Source organism: Stegodyphus dumicola, chromosome 12 (genome assembly GCF_044657685.1).
Source record: "Stegodyphus dumicola isolate Sdum_Otavi_A_Nest chromosome 12, ASM4465768v1".
NCBI classification, from domain to species: Eukaryota; Metazoa; Arthropoda; class Arachnida; order Araneae; family Eresidae; genus Stegodyphus; species Stegodyphus dumicola.
This window is the reverse complement of record NC_140779.1, coordinates 49,492,572-49,515,513: the sequence shown is the minus strand read 5'-3', so window position 1 is coordinate 49,515,513 and position 22,942 is coordinate 49,492,572. Positions and strand designations below refer to the sequence as shown.

The window sequence follows — 22,942 nt, the reverse complement described above, 5'->3', positions numbered from 1 at the left end:
GTGTGGTCTCACTTAAGAAAATGTGCCAGCTTGCAGTTGTTATTGTCAGCACTTGGCATGGTTATATGTGCTATTAAGTAAATATGTTGGTCATCTTTTATTCATATAGCTAGTGATGTGGACAACCATCATTACATTTCTGGCATGTTAAGGCCTGTGGTCTATCTGCGAGGCCCATGTGATGCCATCTTTCAAAGTATAATGCATGACCACACATTACCCATGCTGCAGTGATCTTCATCTATACAGAGGCTATTTGACTATTGCCCTGACCAATATGTTCTCCAGAACTTCACCCTCTGAGGGCATCTCATCATGGGTTGCCAGACTGTCTACCATCATAGATTAGCCTCTATAATTGATGAACTGTGACGTGGAGTTGAAGCTATATGGAATGAAGCCTTCATATCTGTTCATCCCAGCTCAGTTCTTCTTGATGCCCAGCCAGATTATAGCCATTGGGTACTATTCGGTTTTGAGGGCCGTAAAGAAATTGCAGCGAAAATGTATGCGCAAAAGCGCCAAATGTAGCAAACGCGCCCATTTAACAGCGTGCCAAGTCTAGCGTACTCATTGATTTCAGATTGCGTAAGTTTATATAGTTCTATATTTCTTAAGACGCCATTGACATACTAGTATAATTTTTAAATCCTTTTTTGATTTTAAATCCTTTTTTTTTTTTTTTTGATATCCTGTGGATTTAACAATTTGGGAATTCCCATGACGGGTAAAATCCTAGTATATGGTGCGGCCTTGGCGCGATTTTGAAAATTATCCCCAACACCAAAATGACCCGTGAACTACTCATCGTATGTGTCCCGTTTACTGCTCATCATAAAGTCGCCAAAAGTAGCCAAATCCCTTGTGTACCGGAAACTAGGATTAAACCCCATGACGAAAAGTCGGCAATAGAATTTTGGATAAAGTGCAGAATCCCCCACTGCTTGACGTGTTTTTAAGAATTGCACATACTCAGTATCCATGTAAACATCGACCTATTGTCACTTAAAAAAAATCCTAGAATTGCATAAAACTGGCACCGAGCACACCCTTGAAATTATCTATGTACACATCGAACTATTTTCGCTTAAAAAGTAAAAGAAAATTGACAAAAATTAAATCGTTTTTACCCTTGTAAAAAGCGGCAAACAAATAAGTGGACGATTCTGCACTTTACCGAGAATATTTTCAAAGAAAAGGCATCATTGATTATAGAAAATTACGTTTGAACAACCAACGAGATGAAATTATGCTTTAGCGATAAGTACTTAGCGAAATAGCGATTCAGGCATCCATTCAGTTATGTTTAGCAATTTTTATATAAATTATAATAATGATCTGAAATAGTTATTGACTCTTATGCTTCCAATTCAGTCGTGTTTAGCCTTTTTCATATAAATTATAATAATAAAAAAGTATTATATGAAATTAACCTTTCATCTAAATTAAAACATCAGTCTTAGTTATTTAGTATACTTCCTTTATTGCCGTAATTATTAGTGTTGCCACAATTATTTTTGGCAGCATTGGCATCAACAATAGTTAGGCGATTTTTTACGGCCCTCGAAACCGAATAGTACCAGCCATTGTTGCTGCCAGGAATGGCAGCTCTGTATATTCCAAACTGCATGCAAACTGAATTGTGTCTTTCTCCCATTATACTGTATATGTGCAATAACTATGATTATACTATTTGCTTTACTTCCCGATGTAGCAATTTTGATTGTCAGCAGTGTATATATATGAATGTCTTTTAGCAGCTGGATTCTCATATGTACACTTTTTAAGGTACTTATATTGCAACCATCTTAGTAGAAGTCACCAAACCATATTCATTTTAAGTTGTAATCTGAAAATTCATTGAATCTCCTTTTTCGCCAAGGTGTTTATGCTAATACGTAAGTACCTTTTCTCAAACTAGGATATTTTCCATAAAAGAAATGTTCCTGTTCCCAACCCAACTCAAATTTCAAGCCATTGTCATCATTATTCGAACATTATTATATCATGTGATCGTTTAGAACAGCTAACTTTGATTAACCAGAGGCGGGTAAACTGGGTTGTGAATTAAATGCACCTTCTGTAAACAAAATTTAAGTTTGTTTATTGCAGAGCAATGAAAAACTTACTGTCACAGAACATCCGAACAAAATAAAAGGTACTTTTCCGTTTTGCCGGCGCAAACGATAAATTTGCCAATAATGGTAACTGATCCCAAACAGAATGTCTTCACTGGTAACCTTTTATGCCTCATTTTCAAAACAAGTCACAGCCATTTCTTACCAGATTGATTGTTTCTTTCAATACTGGCAAACAATTACATAGAATATTTACAAAGATAATTAAATTTTATGCCCTAAGACTATTCGCGGTAATTAAGTCAATAAGGATGCAATCACACCGCTCACCCGAAGGTGAAAATATAGAAAAGGCAAAATCAAGGGTTAAATTCATCAATTCTAATGAGAATGCACTAGCAACGTAAAGCACTGCGGTTTTACATAATTTCTGAGTAAGCTATTTTACAAATTAAAATAATTCTTGCGCTTTAACTTGCATTCCAAATTAAGATTTAACTTGAAATTAATCTAGATAATTACTGAGAGAATTATATTTTTGTATCATAGTTTACGGGAGATGAGATAACTTGGGGTCACGTGATACGAATACACGTGAACTAACATTTTTTACTGTATGTTTACTGTATGTAACATTTTTTACTGTGTATACTGTATGTTGTCGCCAACAAAGTCTGCTTGGCGAGATTTGTGCCGGGGAAACGGAAAAGTACCAAATAAAATTTTTACAGGAATTATGGAAAGAATCTAAAATGCATTGGTTAGCAACAATGATTGCAGGTGATGTCACAATTTTTAGATATTGTTTTTACCATAACTAGGCTTACCATACGTCCTGGTTTACCCCAGCAAGTCTTGGTTTTTTAGTGATGTCCGGGGTTGAAAAAATGTCCGGGTTTGAGAAGTTTATAACTAGTGAGTTTTTTTTTTTTTTTATGTTAGACCTATATGTTTGATATCATGTTTTTAAAATTCCCTTACCGCCATGCATTTCTCAGCCGACCTTGGGGCAAGCACTGCCAATTTCGACGGAGGTGTGGCTACTGTCCCCCACAACATTTTACTTCGTTATTTGGCAACACAACAAGGGCAGTGTGTTTATGTTGTTTTCGTGTGTGAAGTAACTCACCCACACGACTTTAATCATTTTATCTCTATTCGTTTTTTGTCTCGTCATAACAATGGGCAAAAAAAATGTGTATTTAATGTTAACCTCCAACAGGAGTAAAAATTTTTGAAATTATGTACAGTGTTCGTACGGTCCTTAAGAGTCTTTAAAAGTCTTTAAGTTTTTTGGAATCGATTTTTGGTCCTTAAAAGTCCTTAATTTTGGCCAAAATTGGCAGAAGGTCCTTAATTTTAATGATGTGAAATTTCTGTCTATTTTTACAACTGCCATTTTGAGTGTGAATTAGCAGTTAGTTTTTGGCGATTCACTGATAAATATGGTTATTTGAATGGGTTATGATTTGTTCCTATTTCTAATACAAATGGTGGGATACTCGAGTTTCTGAGCAAGAAGTGAAACAGGTATTTCAAAATTATTTCACTTTTTCTAATGAAGAGCTCCTAAACAACTTTTCACTTTTGGGGATGTGAATTCTTTTATTGAACGCTCTAAATTTGATGACTTTTAAGCTCAGTTTCTATAGAAAATTTTAAATTCCATGATCTGAGAATTTTTTGACGATTTTTTTTAAACATTCTAACATTGATAAATATCATTAAAATAATGGTAATATATTGAAATTATATTTAAAAAATAACATATTAATTAAAAATTATATTCTTTTTAATTTTTTCATGATAAGAGTTTTCTCATGTAATTGTCTCAGAGTGTTCAGAATTCTCAGAATATGCATCAGTTTTCTCTAAAATTAAAATCTAATTTCACACTTTTGCCATCTGATTTTTTTTTTAAATATTTCGGCTAATCTTTCGAATATGGTAACAGGTAGTTTGGCAACATTTTGGTAAGGCGATAAAAGTTACTAGCTAGGACTTTAGTAGTGTAAATGAATAAAGTCAAGAGTGTGCGCTATGCCATTTTTGTGCAATTCTGTGATTTTTTTTTAAGTGAAAATAGGTCGACGTGTACATGGATGATACAGTGTATGTGCAATTCTTAAAAATGCGGCAAGCAGTTTGCGATTCTGCACTTTCTCCCAATTTCGCGCCTAATCTTCGTCATGATTAAGCATTTTTGTTCCATAAAAGTTCTAGTATAAGCGTAATTCGGCCAGCAGATTGCTGGAAAAAATGTTGTGGAAAAAAAAAAAAAAAAATCATGCCTTTACTTTGTGAAAACAAAATGGCTTCCAAAACAGCAGGTTGCTGTAGCAGGGTTGGTTGCCAAATTTTTGCCAAAAAATCGCCAAGTTACCATAATCCAAAGATTAACCAATATTTCTGCCTGCTTGCTGTTACGAAATTGGTAGACGTAATTTCTCTTCAAGACATTAGACATTGCAACTTGGAAAGTTTAGAGGATTTGAAAGCAAGATCTATAGACCCACCATTCCATAAGATTTTAGAAAAATGTGACAAAAGGAAAAATGTCTCTATGGTATTAACACGTAATAGATGCATTTTACAGAAAGTTTGCAATGAATTTCTTACTTTTTGGAGAACATCTGGAAGAACAATGAAAACATAATATTTGAATGTTTTACTTCTGATACTAGAATCTTTGGTACAACTCTGATATACGCCCTACTTTCACCAAATGTGGCAATATGTGTTCTGTGCTGGGTTTTGGCGCGATTGCGTGTTCTATGGCAACCCTGTTGACGTTGAACAATCTTTTGCTGGAGCTCATTGATTCGCGTCTGTGTCTGAGAAGAAGGGAAGGAAAGATAAAATGATAGACGTTGTTGAATTGAAGTTCGGCAAAAGGAAATATCATTGTGGCCATCATGTTGAGGGGTAGTGTGTATTTGGAGGTGTGGAAAGAGGGTCTAGGAGATTATTTTTAATGGCTGTGCATGATAGAAGTAGGGATTTGTGATTTTATTTATTTGTGAACCATAGTATGAATTTTCTGGAGTGTGTCTGGCTATCATGTAAATACAATAGTGATTACTTGGTTAAAGGCGGTATAAAATTGGTATTTCTGCTGCTCGAAAAAGCATTAATTCATAGTAAGTGCATTTTATTTTATTCTTGTTCTTATTTTGTAGAATGTTATGTTCATTGGTTATTTAGTATGAATTTCTGTCGTTATTGTTGTTTTTGAAACAGAACGCTGTGTACATGGTATTATTTGAAATTTATTGTTATTATGTTATTTTATAAAAGCGAGGTGTGCGTAGATCGTAGATTCATTCCTTGCCTAAGTTGTGCAATTCCTAGATGTTTTTTGAAGTTTAAACAGGATGCTGTGTACATGATATTCTTTGAAATTAATTGTTGTTATGTTAATTTATTAAAGTGAGGTGTGCGTAGTTCATAGATTTGTTTGTTGCCTAAATTGTGCAATTTGTAGATGTTTTTTTTAAGTTTAAACAGGATGCTGTGTACATGGTATTCTTTGAAATTTATTGTTATGTTAATTTATTAAAGCGAAGTGTGCATAGTTCGTAGATTCGTTCCTTGCCTAAATTGTGCAATTCGTAGATGTTTTTTTAAGTTTAAACAGGATGCTGTGTACACGGATTCTTGTCAAATATTTTTGGTTAGAAACTTTACGTTTTTGCTATCTAAATTTTTTGTTTTTGTTTCGGATTTTTAGCTTAAATCGTGTGTTCAAAATGTAGTTTTTGCATGTGCGAAAACCACGTTTTGGGGGCATTTTAAACTTAAAGTTTGAAATATAGACAAAAAAAGTTAGATAGTAATATGGCAGCATGAATGGCGACTTGAGGGCACATATCAGAGTAGTTCCAAATCTTTTTCTTAACTTGCTTATCTTCCCTTTATTTTCTTTACTTTTCACTTGACACAAGTATGGAAAATATTAAAAATGCTTCTAATCTTATCACATGGACAGGCATTATAGAAAGGATTTTTTTATTAATAAAGATATTGAAAACTGGCAATTTAAAAGATTCATCTAATATGTCTTAATGCATCATACACAGGTCTGACGCTAGGCATTTTCCCATCTAGTGCAATCACGTGGAATATTGAACTTATCTCTGTAGATCCTAAATTTTGCTGACTAGTGCCTTTCTAAATTCTGCTTCCAGTGCATGCTCTAAATTCTAAAAGTGTTGCCATTTCTACATTTTGTTGCTCGGTGTGTCACTAAATTCTAAAATTCTGCCACGCCAGCTCTGTAACTGGTCCTTATCCTATATATTTCATATTTCTCCTGAATGTTCATATTACTAAAGAAATAAAATTAGAAGCTTTTTCTATACATTCTAAATGCATTTAGTTTTTTTAGAATAACATAAATCTTTAATAAAATCCAAAAATTCTAAAATGAAAAGGAAGCGTGTTGAAGAAAAAAACCGAATACATACAGAGAAAGAAAATTATTCTTCAAATATATATACAGGTATTATTATGTAAATTACTCAGTTGTTTATAATTTCAGCCTTTACTATAATTTCCTGTTTCTATTTCCTCCCCAGAATGCAAATCACTTAGGCAGTTTTTAAACTGCCTAAGTTATGGTTTGAAGTTTTTGGTGTGTAAGACAGAACGTGTTTTTAATCTCCACTTGCTCGCTGCATTAGTTCCTGCCAGCTCTGATAATTTGTAACTTTTTGTCTTTGCATTATCGCTGCTGACATTCGAATTTGTTATGATGATAGAGTTACTGAGCCAGCTTAAATTTAAGTTAAATTGTATAGTCTTTGACCACTAGTCCACATTTTTTTTGTTTGAATTTGATTGTTCTTGTTTAATTACATCACCACAAACTGCAATTAAATTGGTTAGCATAAGAACATGCCTTTAAGTTTTTTGTAAATAAGAGGCTTATTTTAACCTTTGTCTGACTTTGTAGTTACTTTGAGACATAATGATAACTTGCTTCACGTCTGTCGGGAGTTTTTGGACTATTTAACTTTTAGCAGATCAATTAAACCCTCATAGGTACATTGTGGAGAGGTTGACAAGTTAGGAGATAAAGCACGCAGAAATTAGTGAGAACATTGGTTTGTGTATTCAAACAGATTTTTAATTGTTAGGAAAGATGTTTAAAGAGCAGTAAAATGATATAAATTAAGCCAAAATGTCTGGGAAGGCTTCAAATTAAAAAGATGCATAAATATTTTGTTGAGTGTTATTGCTACAAAACATATTAAGAATCAATGACATGAATTGCATGTATTTTAAAGTGTGAAATTTTATTAGATTGTGATTTTAATAGGGACTTTTAACAATATTGTTAAAAAATAAGTAAAATTTAATAGTGGTCATGCAAATCTATAATGGTAAGGTTATCTAGCTACCTAATTTAATTTATAACTAACTGCTTACCCTTAAAAATTATCTCTGCATAATAAAGTGAGTTATTGCCTTTCATTATTCCTTAGCATGGTACAAGGTAAAACACAAAAATGTAAAAATTCATGTAAAACTTATTCTTAGTATCTAGTGAGACCTAAAGTAATACAAAGCAACTTAGTGTCACCTCCGGTGCTTTAGTGGCTTATTGGAACCTTAAAGTATATTAACTGGGTTACAACTCCTGGAACTCTACATGGAGCTATGACACTAACTGCAACAGACAGAGCCCAACTAACTTTCAAAACTAGTTAAACGTGCCCACATCAGGCCTTTCAGTTTTCTTCTGATCAGCAGGTCTCCTCTAGGTAAAGAGCAGTGGTGACAACAGCCAGTGATTCTGATTATGATTTTACTTCTCATTTTAACCTATGATGCTTGATATAAAATCTATCTGCTATTTAGTAAACCTCTAGATTGAGCAAGTAATGAGACATAAAAAAAAAATCAACATGAAACTAACGATTAGTAAAACATAAATAAAATGTCATGTATCTTCTTTCAAATATACCGAACTATTGTAAGTGTAAAATATTTAATGCTGTTTGATAAATTTCATAAAGTATCTTTCATGCTCAAACTTATTAATAATTATGTTAAATAAGTTATGTTTAATAATAATGCATCCTACTTACAGATCTATTTTGTTTTTTGGGTGGTATTACAAAAGTGAAGTTCAAGCATAGATAATATTTTAATTGAATTTATTAATTTGCTATTTGCTCATAGGTCCTTAATTTTTTTCAGTAATGGTCCTTAAAAGTACTTAATTTCCATGTGCAGAAATGTGTACGAACCCTGTATGTAATAACAGTAATAATGAACATGTTTATTGCACACAGTGTACTATAGAATATTCTGTTACACATAAAGGAAAGGGTGATATTGAAGATCATGTGAAAACAGCTAAACATAGGAGGAGTGCTATTAATGCTACTACTTTAGCAAACATAAGAGATTTTTTTAAAGCCAAAAGATAGTAATAACAATAACAATGATCTTGAGTGTGCTGCTAAAGAAGCTTCATTTTCATACCACACTGCTAGACAAGAACTCAGTTTCAAAACATCAGACTGCACATCTAAACTGGTTAAAATGTTATATGACCCAAAGTGAAGTGATGAAGTGTCAGGTGAAACTGCTCAAATTTTGACTCAGTATCTTTTGCAGTGCTTGAAAAAATATAAACTTCAAGAAAAGTTAGTTTGTTATACTGCCGAGGTAAAAGTATATTTAAGGGTACCCCTTGGCAAAACTTGGTGATTTTTGGTGGTACATGGACACCGAATTTGTGCAAGTCTTTGACTTATTATTTTAGCTTGTGTAGTGGCAATTTTGGACTTTTTGTGCCAAAAATCCCAGCTACACAAAGCTAAAATAACAAGACAAAGAATTGCACAAACTCGGTATCCATGTACACATCGACCTATTTTCACTTTAAAAAAAATCATCCCCGATTTGCACAAAAAAAAAGGCATTGTTTTGATTATTACAACTAGGCTTTGCACACTTTCTTGAGTTTGTCCATGTACACATTGATATTTTTTCACTTAAAAAGTTAAATGAACACCCAATTCTACAGTAAAGGCAAATAAAAAAATACGTAATCTCGATAAACTACATTTTAAACCAAACAATAAAATAACATAAAAAAAGGAAAAACCTGTAATGCATTTAAGTATTACACAAAGCAAATATCCACTTACCTCTGTGGTACACAAAATTCCATAACAGCATCCTAAAACTTCCTAAAATTATCTGAACTAGAATCCGTATATCGGCATCGCCACATAAATTCACAAGAATAAAAATAAAAAATATCCTACGTATTCCGGACTGTCTCAAAAGTGGCTACTAAATAAACCTTCATTTACACACCAGTCAATTAATGTTCCAAATTGTATCCCTTTCGTTCCAAATCGTACAGAAACTTCAAATTACTCTTATTCCATTCTGCCATCTAAACAATGAAACAAGCAATGTATTTCCTAACCACACACGCCACAAATGCCCTTACAAAACATCCCATGATTCAAAATTTCCCGGAATAATGCAAATGATTACGTCATAATAGGGTTTCCATAACATTCAACTACTCAAGTTTCCATAAGTGAAACAACAACTTGGCAATAAATGCAACAACAACTTGGCAATAAATAAAACAACTTCACGATAATACAAGGGGTACCCTAAAGTCAACTGTAACCTACTGCCGATAACACTAACAGCAATTTTGGTGGTGTGAAGAGAAAGGGAAATGAAAATGTATTCAGAAAAGTTCAAAATAATTTAGATAAAACTTATTTTAGGAATTGGTAGTCCAGCCTACATTGTACATAATTCAGTATAAACAGCATGTGATTCTCTACCCCTGAACATATAAGTTATTGTTATAAAAATTTACAAATATTTTCACATATATACAGAACGAGTAATGAAACTGAAAGAGTTCTGTGAATTTGTGGAAACAGATTACAAAAAAGTATTATTTCATAGCAGCACAAGTTTTCTTAGTTTGTTACCTGCAATAGATAGAATTCTTTCCATTTTTGATGGCCTAAAATCATACATTCTATATTGTAACAAATGCCCGAAATTATTATTTGATTTTTTTTTAATCTTTAATTTTTTTAATATAAAGAACCTCTGCATACATGCTGTGCTATATTTTCATATTAATGATTACTTAAAAATATGCTACTGATAATTATTAGTAAGTTGTGAATTTCTTAAAATAAACATAAGGTTATACATTGTAGTTTGTTATATGTGTATTTTTAAATTATGCACTAAGTCTATTGCATATAAAAATAATTTTGTTACTTTTTTTATGCAGGGTTCTTAGTCATACTGAGGACATAACATGTGTTGAATGGGATATTAGTGCTACTAAATTATTAATAGCAGATGCAGTGGGATGCATTCAGATATGGTCAATGAAAGTAGGTATATAGTTCATCTTTTAAAACAATTGTGTGTATTGTTGTTGTGATGTTGCTTTTAATAAAAAAATAAATAAAAGGTTTTGTAATTTTAGACTCACTTTTCTTTCTGTTATTTTATCATATATAATTTCTGTAGATTGTATATTGCTCTGCAGTTTTAAAGTAGACCTTAAAAATCAAAGTTCTCTTAAATGTGGGTTCTTGCTGAAATCATTTTTATGTGTAGTTTCAACATTGCAAATGTTTTGATTTTAGAAAATATAACTTCAAGTTCTTTATTATCAGAAATAAAGATTTGCTATTTTGTTAATTTAGTAATTTAAAAAAAAATTCAGGTATTTTTCCTTATTTGAAAGCTTTTTTTTTAAGTTTGAATTATTCACATGTGCATCTTGCGGATCCTATCAATTGTAAGTTTTTCTTCTTCCCCCTCCCCCCCAAGTAATACAGTTCTCATTTGTAACTTTTAGCAAAGTTGTTTTTCTTGATATATATCATATTTAGCTATGCAATTCTCAAGCTTCATTTTTCACAGTTTAATATATTTATAGCCGGCCTGACATTATCTGTCATTAAAGGTTTATTACATAATTCATGCTGCTTTTCAATGACATTTTTCATTCCTTTAGTAAATTTATCAATTGCACTAAGTGAATTTGAAATTTATTAATTGCATGAAATAAGTGGAAATTGTTGAAGAAATATATCTGCATTAATTTTTATTTTCGTGGTTTTTATTTCTATACTGGAAAAGAAATTTTAGCTATGCTATTTTGTAATACATATTACTAGATAAAATATGCATATGTTAATATTAAAACAGTATGCAAAAAAAAAAAAAAAAAATGTAGGTATTGAAAAGTTTATTTTAAAAGAAATTGATGTTATTTTACCTGTTTTTACATTTGTTTTAGGATTTCCTCTTAAATGATTGGATGCAAGTTACAAGTACAACATACGATGGGGAATATATTCTTGCTGCTGCTTGGTTCCATAATGGAAAAAAAGTAATGCATTGTTTTAGTTGAAAGATTAATAATTTGCATGATATTTTAAACTATTTTAAATAAAAAAAAAACATGTTTATTAATAAATGGAAATTTTTAAAAATTACGTAAATTAGAAAAGCAAAAATGTCTTTTATAATAATATAACATCTTAATTGTAAACTATAGAATTCAAGGCATAATATTATTAATATATATATTAGAGTTGAAACAAAATGTATTTTATCGCATTGATTATACATTGGTTCCAAAAGTTAAGGATTCAAGGCAAATTAATAATTTTCAAATTGATATTTCATAGTTGAAATTGAGTGGTAAAAATTCACTGCAGGTGCAGATATTGTATGTTACATTCAATTACAATTGATTCTCTGAACATATGCTAATTTAGACAGTAATCGAAGACACCAGCATTCTGATATGTTGGAGGTAGTTCATTTAATTACTGATATGTAGTGTTCATAATATTTGTAGGATGACTTTGGATGATATTCATGTTTCTATTGTTGAAAGAAGACAGATGACAGATTGTGACAGATGACAGATTGTTGAAAGAAGACAGTGCTGGCATGTAGTTGGGCACATTGAAAAGAATGCTCAGAAAGTTGTGGCCCTTTTCTTTGGCATTGATCATTCAACAATTTCCCGAATGTGAAGACAGTTCAAAACAAGTCAAGCAGTTGTCCATAGACTTGTTTCTGGTCGATCAAGTGTTACCATCTCTTCTGAGGATTGATATATTCCTATAGTAAGCAAGTAGTAAGCAAGTTGAATCGATGAGTGACCTCCATAAATTCTACAGCAATGGTTGCAGCATCACTTGGTAAGATAATATCTACAAGTATTGTGATCCGAAGGCTTTGAAGACTTTACATGAAGGGACTGTATGCAGGAGTACCAAGTCCTTTTGTTACACTGCACTCTCATTCTAAAGGAGCAATGCTGAAGTATTGTTGTCATCATCTCAGGTGAATTGTCTCAGATAGGCACAATATCCTAGTCATGGTTGAGTCCAGATTTACCTTAGATGATAAGCGTGTTATCTGGAGAGAACGAGACACACGGAATCCGGCTCAGAATAGTATTGAACATCACACATATGCTAATTAGGCAGTGCAGAGGCATTGTAGTAAGGGGCTGAAATTTCAATGAGATATTACACCCAGCTTCACATCTTTAAAGACGATTATGTGATAGTTGTACAGAATGAGGTAAGTTTTACATTCCATTGGGAGATTCAGCTGCAACAGTTGGTCCTGATTTCCTGATTGTAATGCTTATGTCATCAAGTGTAATGCCTCAATGTCATTGAGATAACATTTTTAACAAGTGCATGGAAATGACGAAATTTCTTGTATGGAGTGGCCACCATATCCCCCTGGCTATTAACAATTTCTGGGATGCTTCAGAAATGCTTTCTCTGTGCATTTACCTTCTTCAGCTAAGACAGTTGGAAACTGTTTTGATATAGGAAGAGTCACTGTGATCATCTGCAATTGTATCACCTCACTGAAAGTTTCACTGTAAAGTTTGTGTGAAGGTCTGGGGTAGTCATATAACTTATTAATGCAAGTTTTGTGTGTTTGTTTTTAGCTTCATTATTAAACATAGGTTTGTTAAAAGGAGCAAATATGTTGTCATCTTACAATTTACTAAAATTGAATATTGTTTTTATCTTTGTACAATGCTTATATTTGTTTAAGTATAAAACATCTGCATTCATGTACAATTTGGTACACTGCATCTATAATTAAAGCTTTATATTCCATTTTTGGTAATTTTACTGTTGCTTGCTTAACTTTTGGAAACCAGTGTATTACTGAAACTGATATTGAATAGCACCTGAACTAGACCTATAAAATATATAGGCTTACCTTATTTGAATGTTGCTGCTGTTTTCTTCGGAATAGTCCTTTGGGAACATATACCCCTTGATCAGTCGCAGAAAATAGGATTGCTGCCATGGACAATAGAAATAATGTAATAATGTAAGAAATAAGATCATTTTGTATATGCTATTACTTAACAAAAATATAATTTTGTGTTTAATATTTATTATAGTTATCTGCATACAATATTGGACATTATTATAGAATTAACCCATTGCATCATTTATGACGAATTAAAATTTAAAAAAATTTCTTTAAAATGGTAATCAAAGTAATGAAAGAAACACATTTAGTGTTTTTGAAGAGCTTTTACATCTTTTCTCAAATCAATTATAAAACATCTTTGGTGCCTGCCATTATTGGGAAGGGGAACTGGAGGTATGTCTATAATCTAGCATAAATTATAGTGGTCTGCTAAAATAAAAACTACTTTGTCTACTTAAAAAAAAAAAAAAAAAAAAAAAAAAAAAAAAAATCAGGAGGCTGATTTGCACACAAAGTCATGTTGACTTTCTTGTGAGACTATAATGAACCATTCTTATGTTACATACAGAGATTCTTTTGCTTTGTGAGTTGTGCCATGTAACTGAAATTCTGAAGGAAAATCTGAAGTTAATTTTATAGACTAGCTGCAAACTAACTGTTAGAATAGATCCGCAGATGTGTTTTTCCTCCCTGATAACACATGATCAGATACAGTATCCACTACTGAGAAACTGAAATGTGAGTAAATTTCATACAATTTATATACACATACATTCAACATCATATTTCATTCACACATACATTCAACATCATATTTCTATATCTTTGTTTCACTGAAAATTTTTTGGAATAGATTAAAATTCTAGGGCACTATGAGTTTCATTTGGTTTCACTACTGAGAAACTGAAATGTGAGTAAATTTCATACAATTTATATACACATACATTCAACATCATATTTCATTCACACATACATTCAACATCATATTTCATTCACACATACATTCAACATCATATTTCTATATCTTTGTTTCACTGAAAATTTTTTGGAATAGATTAAAATTCTAGGGCACTATGAGTTTCATTTGGTAATGCATAAATGGCTGCACACCTATTCAAAAGATTCCTTTCTAATGGTATCGACAGGCTTGTCAAGTATGGATATATGCATAGATTTTGAAGAGGATGCTGAAAAGTGATAAATAATTATTTCACTGTTTGCAATAAATACTCTATAAATAGAAAAATTCTGATTTTCTGTTGCATATATTTTGTAAGTTTTACTTTGTGTAACATTTTTTACAGTTCTTCTCCCCCTTTTTTTTTTTACTTTTGTAAGTAAACATTGTAAGGATTTTTTCATTATGAGGTTGATCATATAATGACTTTTTTTTTTTTTCCTTTTGATTCAAAAGAAATTAATTCTTTATTTAACATTTATTATTACCATTTTCATACATATTATTTATATATATGGTGAATTTCCTGTACAGTGTATTGGCACATTGATATGGTTAGTGTGAAGTATTTGTTTATATTATTTAATGATACTAATTATTTTAACTTGCATATATTTTTTATGTCTCATAGATTGCCTTAAATATGGAGAAGAAGGATAATCCTTTGTATTTAGAAAAATATTCATTTATACGCTTTGGACCATCTGTAAAACAGTTTGGTGGGAAGCCTAGTGAAGGTGTTATTGCAATTACTACAGCGGGAATGGTATGACTTGTTATTTGTATATAATACTCCTTTTTTATTTTCTAATACAGTTTAAAAGTTTTTATTTTCTGACATCTTCTTTTCATTTTGTGGAAAATTGATATATACAATGAAATTGTTAATTTTTATTTACACTTCTGTGTATTGTAGGTTTTTGTGTTGATTTTACAATCAGATGGAAGTATAATTACTGGTGCTGAAGTGCTAGGCCAATTCAGGAATAAAATTAAAGTTGTTGATCTATGTTATGCAAAGAGTAAGTTCAAAAATTGATTTTTAAAACCATTATTTATTTTTCCACACAGGCACTATTATAAAAATTTTGCTTTGAAATAGGAGTTAGTGGAGCAATAAATGAAATGCACCACTGAGATGCTTTATAAGTTAAGCATCAAAATTAGCAGCTCTTCTTTTTTTTCCGGTGGGTTAGTCATTCATATAAATTTAGAAATCAAACAACAAAAATCAGCTTTATATTTGAAAATATTTGTTCGGTGAGTGAAGCTCACTAGGCCAATTTGTTTAGCGTGTTATTTTATCTTAATTAGTCATTCATAGTTTGCCAAATATTTATCAATGATGAAGTGACTAAAGCTACAAAATAATGCTCATTGTATAAGTGTAAAAGTAGTATGCCAACTTTAAATTGGGGCAAAATTTAGACTTTAATTTTGCATTTACAGAAAAGCTAAGTTTGAGTATAGAAATAAAAGTAGTGCAATGTTTTTACTTCTTGATGAAAAAAGAATTTGAATCTTATTTCTTTGAAATGTCTTGAGCTTTTTCCGAAAATTAACACGTAACTAAGTTTGAATCTTGTCTAATTTTACAGCGATAATTTGTTCCAAGCCTGATACCTGCATAGGTGAAGGAGAGTATTTTTTTAAAAGAGCATGAGCCAATTTTCCTTAGAAAATCCTTTGTTAAGACATCTTATTTCCCCAAGCTTCATTATTAAGCTAATTATGATAAAATATTTATAGGGTCACTTTTGTAATAATTCATCAACTTCCATACTGAATTCCATTATAAAGTTCTTTCAAAACATACCCTTCTTTAACCCTTTGACACACGCGATAATATTTTTATAATTTTTTTAACTGAAAACTGTAGAGATTGAATATTATGACTGTAGAGGCAAAGAATAAATGTCTTTAAAAAAATCTACTCTTGTCCATTGTTCTGTGGGTGGTGGTCGTACTGTGAAACCACCGCGCGTCTAGGACTTTGAAACTTTCTGAGGTAGTAGGGGGGAAAAAAACTTACCTTTCTCCGTGCGCGTTTCCAATAAATGACGAAACTTATGAATTTTTAAAAAATGTATGTAAGAATTGCATTATATGTAATTTTTTTACATTATTTTACAAAAGCATCAGAAAAAATTAAAAAATAAACATTTATGTAATTTTTCTGTAGCAGTGGAAATATAAATACCTACATAATAAGGACGTTTGGCTAAATGGATAAAAAAAATCAGTAAAATAAGGGTTTTTTTTTTTTATTTTTTTTATTTATTTCAAGTAAAAAAATTTTTTTACATTGTTCAAAGCATGTTTTGTCTTTTGGTACCTGCATAGACCCAAATTGCACGTTTCTTACATGTATATTCTATGAGATTTCTTCCTTGTGCTGCAAAATGTACACTGCCTGGATCTAAATTTCACTAGTATATGTCCAGCGTTATTTAGTTTCTTTTCATCTGGCACATGAAATTTGTGGTTTTTTATGTTAATGAGGGGGGCTTGGTCTTTTTGGCTTTGGTATGGATCATTCGTTTCCCATTCATACTTATTTTATTCGTATTTCGTCCTAAAATATTCAGAAAATATTTTTAATTTAAATAAAACTTTAAGCGATTTCTATTTTTAATTATAGCAAAGTATATTTACATTAAATTTAAACCAAGGAAATAATTTATAAAATCACAATACTAGCTTGGGGAGGAAGTGTGTTAAGGTCAGAGAAAAGTCTCTGGAAAAGAAAGACCTTTTTACTGGGCAGGTGCATGTATTGTTTAGTAATAAAATAACTCTGTGGTTTCAAAACCCCTTATCTATATCCGGGTAAAAATAAACGTTCCTATTTGCGAAGCAAGCAAATGCCATTGTGAAGAGCAGTGGTTTCAAGGCTCTACCACCGAGCCTCTAAAGCCTTGTGAACATTATGACACAATGTTCTAGTAGGGCAGTGGTCGCGCTCTGAAACCACAAAGCAGATTTCATACATATAGAGGGTTTTTTTATATATATACAGTTTAATTATTGCTATTTTTTATTGTTTATGCTATAAATCATGATGTGTGATGAATAACTTTTGAAACTTAAAGGTTTTTACATTAATAAAAGGAAGTTATTTTGTCTCATTGAAAAAGAATTTTAAAAGGCATCCGATTTGAAGTACTAAGACCTAAAACATGTATGATTCTGCAATCATTCTGTGTTATTTAGAGGTAAAAGATCAGTAATCAATTGATTTTTCATTTAAAAATATCGGAAAAAAGAGGAGAAAAAATTCGAAAATTGATGGTTTCAGGGTGTGACCACCGTGTGTCAAAGGGTTAAGTCATATATTGGTGTAATTAATTGATCAACCCTCAAGTTAAATTTTCATGTATAATGTTTAATTTTCTGTATTAATTATGTGGGTATATTTGAATTTTTTCCTCCCTGTATAGGCGGGGATTTTTTAGTTATAGCCACTGATGGACTTGTGCAGTCATCTGTGCATTGTTACAGAGTTGGTTTAAAAGTTAATCAAGGTAATAATTTTTTATATTTGTTAATTTTTTTGTATGTTTATCATCTTTGAATGATAGTTCAGAATTTAACTGAGTATGATATTTTTCTGATTTAACTTTAGAATAAATATACAATCAATGTGGAATTTTCAAAATTTCATTAATTTTCTTTTAATTTTAGATTAAAGTTTGATGGTTATTAAAACAGGTGATCAGTTATGATGATAATAAAATGATATTTGAAACACAGAAAGAGTGCTTAGGAGTGGAAATTAAGTGTATATTTGATATAAAACATGAGCTATATTCTTGAGTCTTGAAGGTAAATTCCCAATCAGCACGTTTTTCAAAACTGATTTGTAAATTTCCTTCGTGGTGCACTTATTCAAATGTAGAAAGTTTGTTTTTCAAGTCTGGATTTATGTTGTGGTTCTTTTCTTTTTATGGTGGTTCTTTTGATATTGAATAATCCTGTAGTCATCTTGTTAGTTTCTTGTTGATGAGATAGTGCTGAAGTAGCAGTTATTGTTGAAGTAGCAGTCAAGAGTTATGTGCTGAAGTAGCAGTTGTGGTAACCTGTTTATTTAATCTCATGTGTAAGTATGCAATGATGTTATTGTAAATAAGTGTGAAGAAGGAATTTCGGTCAAAAAATTTTTCCTGCAAGATTTCATTGCCTCTATATTTTTTTTTAAAGAAAAAAGAATTAATAACATTTTGCTTTTTTCCTAAGCTAATTGTTTTTCTTTGTTTTTTTCATTACAATGATTTTATGTTTTTCCCAATTTTTTACAACAAAAGCTGAATGTAATAAAACTTTAAGGGTACCTATATTAAGCACATTTTTCATGTTTCCTGTTTTAAAAAAAAACCTAATGACTCTATAGTGGTACATGAACAAAAAGATGGTAGATGATAATTCATCACCACCAGGATTTGGTGATTGGGTCCCCTCATCCCCATTCACTCTTTAAAAGGGGGAAGGTATTTTTTCCTTTCTTTCAGCATGCCTTCTTGATTTAACGGTAGCATACTCAGCATGCATTCGAGAGGTCCAAGTTCGAATCCCGTTGAGGAAATTGCACATTTTTTCATGTCTCCTACTTCAAAATAACCAAATGATTCTACAGAGGAACCCCACTATACATTAGTTACGGTTTCAGTTTAAAATGACTCATATCTAAGAAAGATTTTTTCCATCATTCCAGTATGCCTTCATGGTGTAATGGTAACACTCTCAGTGTGTATTAGAGAGGTCCAGGTTCGATCCCGGTGAGGACACTTCACATGTTTCACGTTTGATGCTTCAAAAAACCCTAATGACTTTACAAAGCTGTTGATTTTGAGAGCAATCGGACACAGGTCCCTCTTCTTAAAAAAAAAAAAAAAAAAAAAAAAATGTGTGCGTTTTAAGGTTGTTGTTTTGCCTAACTCTAAATTTTTCATTGGTATGTTTCTTTTCTACTTGCAGTTCACTTCTTTCATTAGTATGTTAGTTTTCAGTTTGACCTGATTAATTGCTGACTTAAAATAGAAGATAGAATTTCTGTAAACTGTATATTATGAACAATAACTATACACTTCATATTCAAGTCAAATGAAGATTTCCTGCAGATTATTACTGGTAAAATTTCTTAAAGCACAATCTATGTCTCAATAAAGATTTCTTCTCCATTTTGAGAGTGTTAAAATTGTAAATTTCTCATTTTAATGAGTAATTGTTCCCTAATTAAAATAGCTTTTGTTTGAAGAATTTTTTGTTGGGGTAGGGTTGCAGTTAGTCCATACTTCATTTTTTTAATTCCTAAAAAAAAAATTCCTTTCTTTTTATTAGTATAAATTCTTCTGTCAGCATCTGTTGGATTAATGTTTTACCTTGTTTTTCTAGATGAATGTATAATAAGTTGCCAACCTTTTTCAAGTTTTTATTTGAATTGCCATTCTAGTTGCTTATCTGGAGAAAAACAATGTAAGTTATTTTAAAACTTACCTCTATACTTTTTCAGTTATGTATCATTAAGAATATATTAATAGTATGATAATATTTATTTCCTGTTGCATAATTTTTTCCTTCTTTCTTCTTAAGCTTATGTAAAAGTCACTCATTTGAAGTTCATTTTACGGGAAGCAGCTGATGCTGTTGTTATCACTGCTTCTGGTAAGTTTATTATCAAATTCTTGTGTCTTTTTTATCATAAATTATTTTATTTATGAAGTATCTGATGTTTCTCATTGTTGCATAAATATATTAAAGAAAACTTTGTTTTGGAAATTTAAATTGAACTTAAAACAGAAATCAGTTTTGTTTAATTATAAATAAAATTATTCAGAAAAGAGAATTTTTGTATATGGTTTAATAATTTAAAATATCCGAAAGTTTTATTTCTCTTTCTACTGCTTAAGTAGACTCTTTGCTCCCATTTGTTAAGCAAATGCTTTTTTTAAAATTTGCTGAGAATTTGAATTTATTTATACTTGTAAGCATGTGTATAATTGCAGTACAAATCAGAGAATAAAATTCGATAATAGCTAAAATTTTGTATAAAATTATCCATGTAGATACTTTCAGTATGTAAGTTTTATAATAGTAATGCTGAAGTATGATATTGAAATAATTTAAAATTCATATTTTATAATATATTTAAAAATTTTTTTTAAAGATATAGCCATTTATTTAAAAATTTCCTGATGTTTAGGTCCTAACGATAGCACTGTTGAACTCTGGGAACTGAGAGAGAAGCCTGTCATTTTCCACAAACTATTAAATACAGCATCATTAGAAGGCCAACCTAAAACAGTGGTAAAGTATCAAAAAGTGTTTGAGCATATAATGTTCTGAAAATCTTGGCAATAAAAAATTTCGTTTAGGTATTTGAAGCTTTTAATCATCTAGAAGAAAATTAATGTATATGAAACATCTTTTCTGTAGGTATGGCAACATCACACATCTTCTACTGCCTCTTCCGCTGTTGTGGCAGTGGCCACCCCTCGTTTATCAATATATGATGCTAATCCACCACCATCATACATATTAGTTGCTTATAAAGATAATGTTATAAAGTGTTTTTACAGGTAGCTATGTTTTTGTATTTCATTCTTTAATACTTTATTTTCTGTTAAAAAAAAAAAAAAAAAAAAAAAAAAATGAAGAAGAAGAAAATTTGCTAAGTTTATTTTAATATAATTTTAAATATCAAAATTTGCTATGTGATTTAAGGGATTATAAACTACTTATGTGTTCTTTCATTATTGAAAAAATATTATTGTTTTTTTGCCAGGCCATATCTATAGTCCTTATAACTTCTCGTTTATATTGAAGAATTATGGAGATCTGCAGAATTAATAAATATTTTGCTGCAGCTTATATTCCCACTAAAATGAGCCCTTATGTATTAATTGAGGCTAATTAAAATGAGATTCTGCCCATATTTTCTTTTCATTAGTGATGTGCAATTTATTTCTTCCATTTTCATAGAACAGAAATTTAATTTTGTAAAATTAGTTTTAAGGATTTTAATATGAAAAAAGTGTCATATTTCTGATTATTACAAATGTTAAGGGAGTTATTGGAAAATAATTATAAAGTAAGGTTTATAAATAGAGGGGGATAATGTTTCATTAATCTGAATTTTCTCTAAACATTTATGCTGATTATATACTTATATATTTATATTCTTTTTTATTTACTGGTGTATTATTATCCAGTGAATTCTCTTTTAGATGACCAGTCATAGTTCCAAACCATTTAGGTCTTTTGTAGCAGTGGTCATCTTAGAGAAGCCAGTTATATATTTGTGTAATGATGTTCTGTTCAAAGCTGTTGAAGGCCTTTTAAAATTATTGAAGTAGAAATGCAGTATATCAGTTTTTTAATAAATAAAATAACATTTGTTAATAAATTAGGTACAAAGAATGATGTATCAAAACAAAAAAAATCTTAGAAAATGACTTTTATTTTACCGTTTAATTTTCTCAACTAAATGTAAAATAAGAGTGACGTTTATTTATTAATGATTAATATTTCAAAGTAAGGAAAACAATTCTTATTTATAAAGAAAAAAGAGAGAGAGAGAGAAAAGAAAAAGAAGGGAAAACTTTGTATAAAATGTGTTGCATAAATTTCTAAAACAATTTCAACTTCATAAATAAATCAATAATGTAGCTGTAGTTATATTACAGCCATTTTTAATGTTTTTATCTTTATATTATGGTGAATTTTCATGGAAGAAATGATTTTGAATAGGAAGGAACTTTTTCACATCAGTGTATCAAAAATACATCACAAATATAATTTTGCTGTCTCTGACCTGAATGAGATTTTCATTTGAACAACAGCTTACTGATCATATAACTATTATGCTGATTAATAAGTAAATTTCATAATATGATTTTGAACTGTAGAAAAGAAAAAGAGCTGGAAAAGGATGGACATTAAAAAAAGTCTTTTTTAATAATAATAATAAAAAAAAGGCCTGTGTGAATTTTTTAAATTAAGAAAGGGGGACTGGCATTTTTATATTCTTACCTGTACATATCTGCTACTGAAAGGAGGTTTGATTGTTTATTGCTTTCTCTATATGTGTCTTAGAAAATGTTCAGCATTAAATTATTAACCTAAGAGCTTTTTACAAAACATTTGTTATATTTCTGAATTTTATGAGATTTTTTTGTTGGATTGCACTCACACTTAAATATAATAACTACAAAAGTGATAAAAAATTCATTATTTTGTGAAATTTGTACAAAAAACTGAAAATTTTGGATTGAAATTAACAAAAACATCGATCATCACTGCCAAGAAAATAATGATGATGAAAACATATTTTTGATTTTATGTTATATATACTAACCATAAGCATACATTAAAGGAGGATAACTAAAAAATATTGTTTTACTAGTAGTATATGGCCAGATATGTTAGTTGACACTCAATAATTAAAAACAAATATGTATGCTATTGAAGGGAAAGTTATATAATTAAAATTCTATAAGGCTAATTTTTTAACTTTTTCATGCATAATAATGTACAAACTCTGTGCACAAAATTTAAAGTGATTCTGTTAAGAACCATTTGAGTTATCATGGTTGCTATGAGCATAAATCATAAAAAAAAAATTAAT

At 30.5% G+C, this 22,942-nt stretch overlaps 1 protein-coding gene across 2 annotated transcripts in view; it reads left to right on the top strand.

Moving 5' to 3' along the window:
* The window catches only part of MED16 (mediator complex subunit 16), a 78,334-nt gene that overhangs the window by 9,616 nt on the left and 45,776 nt on the right, over nt 1-22,942 (top strand). For both annotated transcript variants that reach the window (XM_035354057.2, XM_085827716.1), the window contains exons 3-11: nt 10,372-10,477; nt 11,395-11,487; nt 14,951-15,085; nt 15,236-15,341; nt 17,760-17,843; nt 19,711-19,791; nt 19,909-19,980; nt 20,519-20,622; nt 20,752-20,894. In XM_035354057.2, coding sequence (XP_035209948.1) covers nt 10,372-10,477; nt 11,395-11,487; nt 14,951-15,085; nt 15,236-15,341; nt 17,760-17,843; nt 19,711-19,791; nt 19,909-19,980; nt 20,519-20,622; nt 20,752-20,894 — 924 coding nt within the window. The remainder of the gene's footprint in view (nt 1-10,371; nt 10,478-11,394; nt 11,488-14,950; nt 15,086-15,235; nt 15,342-17,759; nt 17,844-19,710; nt 19,792-19,908; nt 19,981-20,518; nt 20,623-20,751; nt 20,895-22,942) is intronic.